At 52.2% G+C, this 11404-nt stretch overlaps 1 protein-coding gene across 3 annotated transcripts in view; it reads left to right on the top strand.

Moving 5' to 3' along the window:
• Positions 1-11404, top strand: part of SYMPK (symplekin scaffold protein) — a 35606-nt gene that overhangs the window by 14798 nt on the left and 9404 nt on the right. For all 3 annotated transcript variants that reach the window (XR_002122445.1, XR_002122446.1, XM_019629489.1), the window contains exons 10-18: positions 892-1046; positions 3123-3273; positions 5037-5241; positions 5631-5781; positions 7051-7286; positions 8326-8407; positions 8636-8749; positions 9791-9938; positions 10950-11110. Coding sequence is in view for 1 of the 3 variants with exons in the window: in XM_019629489.1 (XP_019485034.1) it covers positions 892-1046; positions 3123-3273; positions 5037-5241; positions 5631-5781; positions 7051-7286; positions 8326-8407; positions 8636-8749; positions 9791-9938; positions 10950-11110 (1403 nt within the window). In the remaining 2 variants the exon portion in view is untranslated. The remainder of the gene's footprint in view (positions 1-891; positions 1047-3122; positions 3274-5036; positions 5242-5630; positions 5782-7050; positions 7287-8325; positions 8408-8635; positions 8750-9790; positions 9939-10949; positions 11111-11404) is intronic.

Below are 11404 nucleotides of genomic sequence, written 5' to 3'. Positions count from 1 at the left end.
GCCATTCAACCTTTTGTCATTGAACTACATGTGGTTATTGCAGACTATCAACACTTTATTACCTGTGCTGCAAACTTTTTCAAAAGACTGCATAACATTTCATCATGTTTTTGTCATAAACTGCTTAAATCATCACCCTATTGAACATTCCAGCTTCTCCACTTTCATAAACATGGCTTCAAGGAACATGATTGTTCACAGAGCTTTTTCTCTAAGGTTCAAATCATTAGCTTCTTTTTCCCTTAAAATAGAACAACTGTGCTTGTTTTCAGCCAGCCTGTTACTGATGGATATCATGTGCCATTTCAGTGCTACAGTGAATTCTCTGTACATTTTACCTTAGATAGAGCTATGAGTAAGTTTTTAGAGTAGATCTCTAGAAGTGAAATTGTTCTGTCTAAGAGGTGTACACCTTTGAAATTTCGACCTACTATCAAATTGGCCTTTCCAAGAGGCCAGCCCAGTTTACATTTCCACCATCCATACTCTTACGAACAACTGTCATTGTCATCCTTTTAATTTTTTGTCAATCGTATAGACAAAAATGCTATCTTCTAAGGTTGTTTTTACATGTTCCTGAACCTGGTGAGATGGGGCACTATTTCGGAGATAGAGGTTTTTAAACAGTAAAGCTATGTGAAATTTTTAGTTACCTTTTCATCTTCTTGGAGTTTAGTGTAGTCAGCCAGGCTGGCATTCCCATTTCCCAGATGAGGAGAACTGAGGCCTAGAGAGAGGCAGGTAGTTCCCCAGGGTTATATGGCAGGGCTACAGCCCAGGTCTTTGTCCATTGCACTGCCCCTGTTTGCCTCCCCTTGTTTGCTGTGCTCCCTGGGAGAAGGGAGGACCTGCTGCCTCCCTAAAGCCAGCACCTTGTCTCCTGTATCCCAGAGCCCAACCTAGGGGAAGATGACGAGGACAAAGACTTGGAGCCAGGCCCATCGGGGACCTCGAAGGCCTCAGCCCAGATCTCAGGCCAGTCTGACACAGACATCACAGCCGAGTTCCTGCAGCCTCTGCTGACTCCTGACAACGTGGCCAATCTGGTGAGGTTGGGTGGGGGCCATTCCCCACAGGGCAGGGAGGAAGGGTCTCTTGTCCTTTCTCTGCCTCCACTCCACACTGTCCGCCTCCTCCAGACCCATCAGTCCCAAAACCCCTCTGTTCTCATCGTTGGGAGGGTGTGGGCCTGTGGGCCCTTCTAACCTTGGATGGACCTCTAAGGGGTCACATCACCACCCCCAACAGCCCCTCTTCAGATGGTCTGAGTCCCCATCCAAACCCACTCACTGTCTCTCTCCTCTCCTTTGAAGTCGGGGAGGGTCTATTAACTGGAGAGCGAACCCCCATGACTTGGGTGCTAGGTGCTGTGGGACTGGCATTGGTGGGATGGGATGGCCAGTGTTTTCCACAGATTCTCAAAGATATCCTGTTCCCCAGTAAGAACTGCTGGTTTGAGTTGATTGGGGGTGTGGGGGGGTCTCACACTAGTCCTCTCACTGTAGCAGTGAGCGAGCGCCCAGACCTTTCCGTTGGGTTACTCGTGCTCAACAGCAGTCACCCTCAGCCTTCCCTTCTCTCTGCTTGGAGGCTCCAGAGGACTTAGTGTTTGGGTGAATGTAGTTGGATTTTTGTCGTGAAGGTGATGAGAAGTTTTCTCTCTAGCTCAGATCTCTTTGGTGAGCTCCAGGCCTGGATGTGCAGCCATCTCCCGCATCTTTCTCCCGCATGTTACACAGGCACCCCAGACTCAACGTATCACAACTAAGCTTCTGAAATTTCTCCCCACACTCCTCTATATGCCAATGGCCCCTCCTGTGTTCTTGGTGCAGTAGCCTCCCAGTTTCCAAGCCAGAAACCTGGGAGCTAGGCTCTTTGCCTCCCCCCACATCCTTCCCCTCTTCTCCATCCCCAGGCCTCTGCCTGATCCAGGCTCCACCTTTTCACCTGGAGCACTACCCACGTGGCCCTGGCTTCCAGTCTGCCGCCCGTGGCACCCAGAGGCATCTTTCTAGTACAAGTCATGACACTTCCCCACTCCGATGCCTGCCATGGCTCCGTTTTCTTCTAGATAAAATTTAAATTCAACTTGCCTTAGGCCCTGTCTGATTTGGCCTCCATGAACTTGTACCTTGTTTATCCTCATCACACTCTGGGAAATTGTCCTTTTCAAATTACTGGCACGAAGTTGTTCATAGGATTCTTATAATTTTATACTACCTGCTGTCTAGTAGTGTGCTGCTCTTTTGTCCCCAGTACTATGTCCTTACTCTTTTTTTTGTTGTTCAGTTTTGCCATAGATTTGCTTGTCTTCAGTCATTTCAGAGAACTGGCTCTTAAGTTTTGTTGCTATTCTTTTGTAACCTTTCCTGTTGTATTTCTTTCCTACTACTTTCTTGGAATGTTTTTCCCCAAAGTTTTAAGTTAAATTCTTAGCTTATTAGCCTTCTGTCTTTTCCAGTACTATAAGCATTTAAGGATCTGATTTTTCATCTAAGTATCATTTTGGCTGAATCTCACATATTTTGATCTGTGGTAATTTCATTGTCTTTCTATTCTAATTATTTTATTAGAGTATTCATTTAAACTTCCAAGCATGTAGGGAGTTTTAAATTATCTTTTGTTACCAATTTCTGACAGACATGGATGTGCTCTGTTAGGATACTGATTTTTTTTGTTTTTAAAGTCAATTTCTCATCCATATTACACTCTTCACCGAACCTGCTTCCGCTCTTTGGTACCAACTCTGCTGCCTCTTAGCCTTCCACAATGCTGTTCCTATACCCAGAATACATACCCCCTCCTACTGCAAGACTTCACCCTTTGCCAGCCTATTTCTTGCTCTCCTCCAGTTCTCAATCTAGGTGCCACTTCCCCAGAGAGCTATAGCCGTCCCTGGCCCTCCTGATGTGTCTCATGGCCCCTTTTACTTCCCTCTCTCATGCACCACAATGCATCATTACTCCTTTTCTCTCTGATGTCCCCAAGAGTCTGCGCTCCATAAGAGCAGGCCCAGGTCTGTCTTAGTCACTGCCATTTTCCCCAGCATTGGCTTGGGCATGGAGCCAATGCTTGTCGAATCAATGGGTAAGGAAAGGTTCTTTTTCCTCGGCATCCCACAGGTTCTCATCAGCATGGTATACCTGCCTGAGGTTATGCCCGCCTCCTTTCAAGCCATCTACACTCCAGTGGAGTCAGCAGGCACCGAAGCCCAGATCAAGCACCTAGCTCGGCTCATGGCCACACAGATGACAGCCGCAGGACTGGGCCCAGGTGAGTGTCACGGGGAGCTGACCCTGACCAGGGGTTGGCACTGTGCCTGTTGGGTTCTCCTTACTGGAAGAGCACCTCCTTGTGGTGATACAGATGAAAATCACTTGAGATCTTAGGAGACAGTAATTACAAGTCCCATAGATTGATTGAGTACTCAGTATTTTAGGTCCTGGGCTTTGAAATCCAATAGACCTGGGTTAGAGGTCTGATTTGAACCAGACTGCCTCAGGCACTCAAGCTGTGTGACTTTGGTCGAGTTTCTTAACCTCTCTGAGCCTCAGGTGTTTTCCCATTTTAACAGTATTATTGAGGTATAAATTATGTACAGTGAAACAACTCTTAAGTGAACACCTTAGTGACTTTTCACAGTGAACACACCAGTGTAACCTCTACCACCCAGATGAAGAATATACAACTCTAGAAAGTTCCTTCTTGCTCCCTTCCAGTCAATACTCACACATTCCACCTCCAAGACAATCACTGTTCTGATTTCTGTCTCCATAGATTAGTTTTTCTTAGTCTTAAACTTCATATAAATGTGATCATAGAGAATCTGGCTCCTTTTGCACAGCAGTTTTCAAGATTCAACCATGTTGTTGTGTGAACCAATAGTTTATTTTTTAATTTTTATTTATTTATTTTTAATTGGGGAACAGCCATGGTCATTGGTTACACATTGCTTTCATGCTACAATGGCATAGTTGACTCTTTTTTTTTTTAAGGTTTTTATTGGGGAATTGGGGGGATGGGAACAGTGCTGGGGAATTGGGGGAAGGGGAACAGACAAGTTGCTGTCGTTTTGTTCTTCAGTCTAGTTGTGGAGGACGTTGCTTCACTGGCCCAAGTTGGCACCATCATTGCGCTCTTCCCGGTGAGGCAGATCAGTCACCGGCTTCTGGACGGCCGCTCACTGCGGCTGCTGGCCGCTCACGCTGGCTGCTGGCTACACACGGTAGCCCATGGCAACCCACTGCCACAGGGGCTGCAGCCTACGCCGTCACCGGCGACTCACAGCAGCCCAGCTCCAGGTTGAGCTGTTGTTCAGCATCTTAGCTGCAGAGGGCAGTGTCACTGGCCTTCATATGTGGGATCCGAACCAGGGCCCTCTGGCATCCCAAGCCAGTTCTTAACCATCGCGCCACTCGGCCGGCCCCATAGTTGATTCTTTTAAGGAGGGCACAGCTCACAGTGGCCCATGCAGGGATCAAACCGGCAACCTTGATGTTATCAGCACGATGCTCTAACCAACTGAGCTAACTGGTCACCCCCAATAGTTTATTTTTTATTGCTCAATAGTATTCCCATATGTGAAAAGGCCACCATTTGTTCTATCCCTGCCTCTGTTAATGGACCTGTGGGTTTCCAGTTTGGGGCCATTGTGAATAAAGCTGCTGTGAACCTTTGTGTACAGGTGTTTTGATGCACACATGCCCACATTTATCTTGAGTATATGCCAATAGTGGAATTGTTGGGTCAAGACTAAGATGTGTTCAGTACTATTAGAAACTGCTCTTCACCTTTGTTGCTAAATGGCTGTTACATTTGACACTCCCACCAGCAGTGAATGGCATTTCTAGCCTGAGCCTCAGTTGTATTTTCGCAAAGTGGGGATAAAAAGCCGACATGTCCCAGAAAGGCGTTCTGCAGATTTAAATGAGTTTTGTGTGTACGAGGCTTAGAATAGAGGCTGGCACACGGGAGGGCCTTGGATGGGAACAGGTGGGTCTGACATGCCCGGAGCCCATTTGCTGCCTCCCTCTTAGGTGTGGAGCAGACCAAACAGTGCAAGGAGGAGCCCAAGGAGGAGAAGGTGGTAAAGCCGGAGAGTGTCCTGATTAAGCGGCGCCTGCCAGCCCAGGGCCAGGCCATCTCGGTGGTGGGCTCCCTGAGCTCCATGTCCACTCTGGAGGAGGAGGCACCCCAGGCCAAGAGGAGGCCAGAGCCCATCATCCCTGTCACGCAGCCCCGGTGAGTCCCCTTGCACAGGACTGGGAGCCTGCCCTCCAAGCTCATTGTTCCCCTCGTGGCATTCCTTGAACAGCCACACAGGTCCCCGCTTGATGGCCTTTGCACTTCCTGTTCTCTCTGCCTAGAATTTGTGTACCTTGCCACCTGGCTTCATTCAGATCTCTACTCACACTTGGCCTCCGCATAGACGCCATCCCTGAGAACCCTTTACAGAAACAAAATAACACCCTCTTCTTCTCGTTACCCAGCACCCTGCCATGCCTCAGAGTGACAGGGACATTAGCGAGGCAGTGTGGGGTGTCTATGTATGGCCTGGAGAGTCACCAGGTGGGTCTGGGCTCTAGAAAGGGTGTTCTGAGTCACTGTCCCTGTCCATCTCTTCCATGTAGGCTGGCGGGCGCTGGCGGGCGCAAGAAAATCTTTCGTCTGAGTGATGTACTGAAGCCCCTGACCGATGCCCAAGTTGAGGCCATGAAGCTGGGCGCTGTGAAGCGGATCCTGCGGGCTGAGAAGGCTGTGGCCTACAGTGGGGCAGCCCAGGTGCGCCCCTGTTCCCCGCACGGCCGGTCCTTCTAGTCCCTCTCCCCAAGAGCCTAGAGCACAGCAAACAGCTGGGCCCCTGGTCTGCTTCTCACCAGTCACGCCTCCAAACCTCACTTCTGTCCTCCACAACAACTGAGGTGACAAGGAGGAAGAAGTGCGTGGACTCTTAACTCAGCGCAGGGCTGGCTGCAAGGAGCAGCCCCGCCAGTGAAGGCTGCTGCTGTGTCCTTTCTTCTTTGTGGTTAACTCATTCTTGTTGTTTAGATTCAGACATCCCTGGTTTAAATCCTGATTCTGCCACTTGTTGGCATTGTAACCTCAAGTGACTTTTGTCCCATTTTTTGAAGGTTTTTTTATTTTGTCTTTTTGAAGATTTTATTGGGGAATTGGGGAAAGGGAACAGTTTTGGGGAATTGGAGAAGGGGAACAGCCAAGTTGTTGTCCTTCAATCTTAGTTGTGGAAGGTGCAGCTAGCTCAGCTCCAAGTCCAGTTGCCATCCCATGCGGGAGTCGAACTGACAACCTTGTTTTTAGGAACGCATGCTCTCACCAGCTGAGCCATCCTGGCAGCTCAGCATCAGCTCAGCTCGGGTGCAGCTCACTGGCTCATGTGGGAATCGAACCAGTGACCATGTTGCTCAGAGCTCGCACTCTTAACCAACAGCCATTCTGCTGGCCCTGAAATTTATTTTTAATTAACCAAGTAATATATGAACATACTCTGTTAAAAAATATTTCCTGGGGGCTGCCGGTTAGCTCAGTTGGTTAGAGCACAGTGCTCATAACACCAAGGTTGCCGGTTCGATCCCCACATGGGTCATTGAGATGTGCCCTTCACAACTAGATTGAAACAACTACTTGATTTGGACCAAAGAAAAACAATAAAAACATTTCCATTGCTCCAAAAAAGACCTTAAAAATACACACACACATTTCCCTGCCATAGAGGTACCTGCACCCCATCTCCCTCCCCGGAGGTGACCAATGTACACATTAGGGACTCCCTCAAGATCTTTTTCTGTATGCTTACGTATGTGGATATAACTCCTGGCTTTATCCTGTGATTATTGATTTTTTTTTCCCTCCCTTTTTGTCCCCACACAAACGGGACCTACTAGGCATAAGGTTTCTTTGGTTTGCCTTCCTCACTTACACCGGGTCCACACTGGAGTTCTCTGAGCCTGGGCAGGAAGTGTTGCAAGGCCCGATCGAAGGGTGCTCAGGATTGCCCGTCTCCACGGTGACAGGCACTTGCTCTCTTGTCAGGTGCGCATAAAGATCCTCGCTAGCCTGGTGACGCAGTTCGACTCAGTCCTGAAGGCCGAGGTCCTGTCCTTCATCCTGGAGGACGTGCGGACCCGCTTGGACCTGGCCTTCGCCTGGCTCTACCAGGAGTACAATGCCTACCTGGCAGCCGGTGGCTCGGGCACCCTGGACAAGTATGAGGACTGCCTCATCCGCCTGCTCTCCGGCCTGCAGGAGAAGCCAGACCAGAAGGATGGGTGAGGGGGACGGCCCTGTACCCTCCTGTCCTCAGGAGCCCCCTCCTGTGTTCTGCCTTTTCTTTCTGGTTTCTGACCACCTCTCTCTCCCTTACCACCTGACTCAGTCCTCCGTGTGCCCATCCCGAGTCTCCCTTCCCTCCCCACTGGCTGGAGGCCCGTACAAGGGCTCTGGGTCACACACCCCGGGCTTGTTCCCCAGCTCTGCTGTTTGCCCACTGACTGGCCTGTGGCACTCACCCTCTGGGCCTCCGTTTTCTCATCGTAAATAACGGCCTGCCTCACAGGCCTGTTTTGGATGTTGACGTCTCTCCATTCTGTCTTTTGCCTGAATTGGTTCTATACGTTCCTCTTTGTTCTCGGCCTCCAGCTTATCTCTACATAGCAGCCCGGGTGCCACTTTAAATCTTGTCTTGTTTCTTCCCAACTTAAAACCTTCCATGGTTCCCCAGTGCTCTTGGGATAAAATGCAGCCTCCTTACCATGTCCCGTGAGACCCTGTGGAATCCAATCCCTACCGACCTCTTTAGCCCTTTTTTGTGCCCCTCTGCTCCTTGCCACCTCCAAACCATAGCCGCACCAGCCTCCTGTCTTCTGTTCCTCAAACATGCCGAGTTCAGGGCTTGGCACTTACTGCTCTCTCTACCTGGAATGCTCTCCCCCCCCCCCCCCCACTGCATGGCTGGCTTCTTCCCACCCACCAGCATCAACCCAAATGTTATCTCAAAGTGACCATTTTGTGGCCACCACATCTGAAATAGCAGTACCCCTCCCCGACCCCATTCTTCCTCCATTGCCGTATCAAGTGAGTGCCCAGTTGACAAAGGGGAGAAGCTGTTTCAGAGAGGTAAAGTCTCTGCCCAAGTCACCCAGCTCTGGCAGCGTTTGAACCCTGCTCTGTTGCCATCCATGCTCTAACCAGGGGTTGAGTGAGCGATCCGTGTGGGAGGCCCTGCCAGCTCCGAGCTCTGCGATTGAGCAGGACTGGGAGGCCAAGTGGCCCCTCTGCAGCCCTTCCCTGTCCCTTCCTCTCTGGCAGGATCTTCACCAAGGTTGTGCTGGAGGCACCACTCATCACTGAGAGCGCCCTGGAGGTGATTCGCAAGTACTGCGAGGACGAGGTGAGGACGGCGGCAGATCTACGTCCCCAGCATCACGGCGCAAGCAGGAGCCCTGCTCGCTGCAGCCTGTGGCAGCGGGACGGAGCCCTGTGTCGGGTGTGAGGGGCACACAGCCTAGATCTGTGAAGGGGCTTTCTGAGGGACAGTAGCAGATCTGAGCGAGACAAGGGAGCCGTCCCAAAGGCTCGCTGCAGTGGAATGAGCTCTGGTCCCCTCCTCCTGCCGCAGAGTCGCACCTACCTGGGCATGTCCACCCTTCGAGACCTGATCTTCAAGCGCCCGTCCCGTCAGTTCCAGTACCTGCATGTCCTGCTAGACCTCAGCTCCCATGAGAAGGACAAGGTGATTTCCCGCTGTGCTGTGCTGGGCTACACTCAGTCCTTCCTCTGTCTCGAGTAACCAGCCTGGCCTCTTCCACATCCCCCTGAAAGTTGCCCTTCTCGCAGCAGTGTTTAGGTAGTGGTGGTTTTGCCGTTTATGACGCCATGAAGCTGCTTAGAACATACACACATGTATACACTCACCCTCGCAGGAAGGGCCGTCCCATTCTCGCTCTTACTCCACCCATGGTGGTGAGCCCCTCAAGGCCTGGTGCTGTGCTGGGACCTGGGGGGTGCTGACCAGACAGGGAGCCAGTATGACCAGTCAGCAGGCAGTGAGGACACTGCCGGGAGAGGAGCAGCACATGTGCCTATGGGAGATTAGGGAGGGGCCTGAGCCATCTGATGGGCAGGTGCGCAGGGGAGGCAGTTTAAAGGAGGCTTCTGCAGGGGGAAATGTGTGAGCCAAGACCTGAACTGTAAGTAGGATGGGTGTGTTTGGGGCAGAGGGGACAACGTGTGTGCATGCATGTGACTGAGGGCCCTTGAGCCATCCTGCTCCAGCCTTGTGTCAAATCCTTTCTTGCTGTCACATGTCCATTCAGCAGACCCTTACTGCGCACTGTGGCTCAGCCCTGTGGTGCTGTTGGGGATAAAGCAGTGCTCAACACCAGCCCCTGTCCTCAGGGCTCCAGCAGGGGATGTCTGAGTGACACAGGACATAGCCGTGACAGGTGTTCCAGGCAGTGGGAATTTTTTGCTCAAGTCTCAAAGCCAGGGAGAATGCCATCACTTTTGAGGAACTGAGGAAAGCTCATTCTGGTTGGAGCGTAGCAAGCAAGGCAAGAAATGTTACGAGGTGGGGCATAGCAGGCAGGCAGTAAGGTGATTCGGAGCCCTGAATTGGGCCAGGAAACCTTTCTCCCAAGCCAGTGACCCACCTTGGGCACAGGTAACTCACCTGTGCCTGGCTTTTCTCAGTCTTGGGCTTGTTCACACTGGTGCTGCCAAGCTCAGAACAGCTGTCTCCCCTTCCACCATCTTGCCACCACTCTCTCCTCAGGTGCGTTCCCAGGCCCTGCTATTCATCAAGCGTATGTACGAGAAGGAACAGCTGCGAGAGTATGTGGAGAAATTTGCCCTCAACTACTTGCAGCTCTTGGTCCACCCCAACCCGCCGTCGGTGCTGTTTGGAGCTGACAAGGACACAGGTTTGGTGGCAGATTCATCAGATGCGTACTGAACACCTGCTGTGTCCCAGGCTCCGGGCTGGACCCTGGGAGCAGCTGGATCAAAGCTGAGCCCTGCCCAGCCTCCTAGGGAAGCCCACAGCCAGACAGTAATAACCGGAACCAGCATGCCTGGGACGGCAAAACCAGGAGGCTGCAAGGAGCCCAGAGAGGCGCCTGACCCAGCCTGTGGGCTCGGGGAGAGTGTCCTAGAAGAGGAGACAGTTGGGCTAAGAGCTGGAGGACAAGGAGAGCTAGCCAGTGATGGGCTCCAGGAAGGACCAGGCAGGACCATCACAGGCCTGTTCCCTCAGCAAAGCCCTGGGTCCCCTAGAATTACAGATGGGGAGACCCAGGCCCCAAGAGAATGGATCAGTAAATTGGAAGGTTTAGGCTGTGGAGGGAAGCCCAGGGCCTTCTGGGAGCACAGGCGCCCTGGCATAGCCTTGGTGCTGGGAAGGCTTCCCAGGAGAGCCACTGGCTTCATGAGACCCAGAGGATGAGGAGGTACAAAAAAAAGAGTTGGGGAACTGTGTTCTAGGCAAAGGACCAGGATATACAAAGGCTCCAAAGTGGGGGACCTGGGGGGATGGTCAGAAATCGGGTGTGAGCAGAGTACAGAGCCCCGGGGGCAAGGGCTGCCCCATTAGCGCCTGGTAGGTAGAGCAGTGTGAGGGGCTGGGGATTTATCCTGAGGGCACAGGACAGTCATGAGAGCGCTGAGCAGGAGATGGGCAGGATCGGACCTGCCCTTGAGAAGGATCCCTCTGGCTGCCTGTGGGTTGGTGGTCAGAGGAGATGAGGTGGGAACTCAGTGCAGAGGCTTCCAAAAGAGGGAACAGCCCTAGTCCCACCCCATTTCCCTGATTCTTGGCTTCTGCCCAAGGGCCTAGCTCCCTTCTGTGCCCACCCCCGAAGAAAGGACAGACACGGGGTGGGAAAGGGTTGGGAGGGGAATGGGGCCGGCCTGATCCCCGCCCCCTGCCCTGTCAGAGGTGGCAGCACCCTGGACCGAGGAGACCGTAAAGCAGTGCCTGTACCTCTACCTGGCCCTCCTGCCTCAGAACCACAAGCTGATCCACGAGCTGGCGGCCGTGTACACTGAGGCCATCGCTGACATCAAGCGGACGGTGCTAAGGGTCATCGAACAGCCGGTGAGGCCCCTGAGCCCACCAGGCTCTGCCCACCGTGGGCAGGGCTGAGTCCCCAGCTCCAGCCCCTCCCCGGGTATCTCCGCCTCAGCATGAGCTGAGCACTAAGGCTTGTTACCAAGCGGTTCTGTAGCTTGTGAGCGGTCTGCACGTCCATCCGCTCATGAGACGACAACAGGGTGGCCCCGCAGTTAAGAGCCTGGCATTGGGCAGACCTGGATTCACATCCTACCTCTTACTTTCTCACCTGCACCCCCTTCAGAAAAAACAGGGGAGGTGCTGCAGTCCCCCGAGCTG

The sequence above is a fragment of the Hipposideros armiger genome, unplaced genomic scaffold (assembly GCF_001890085.2).
Source record: "Hipposideros armiger isolate ML-2016 unplaced genomic scaffold, ASM189008v1 scaffold_859, whole genome shotgun sequence".
In the NCBI taxonomy this organism is placed as follows: Eukaryota; Metazoa; Chordata; class Mammalia; order Chiroptera; family Hipposideridae; genus Hipposideros; species Hipposideros armiger.
Note: the sequence above shows the minus strand (reverse complement) of the source record. Positions and strands in the feature narration are given on the sequence as shown.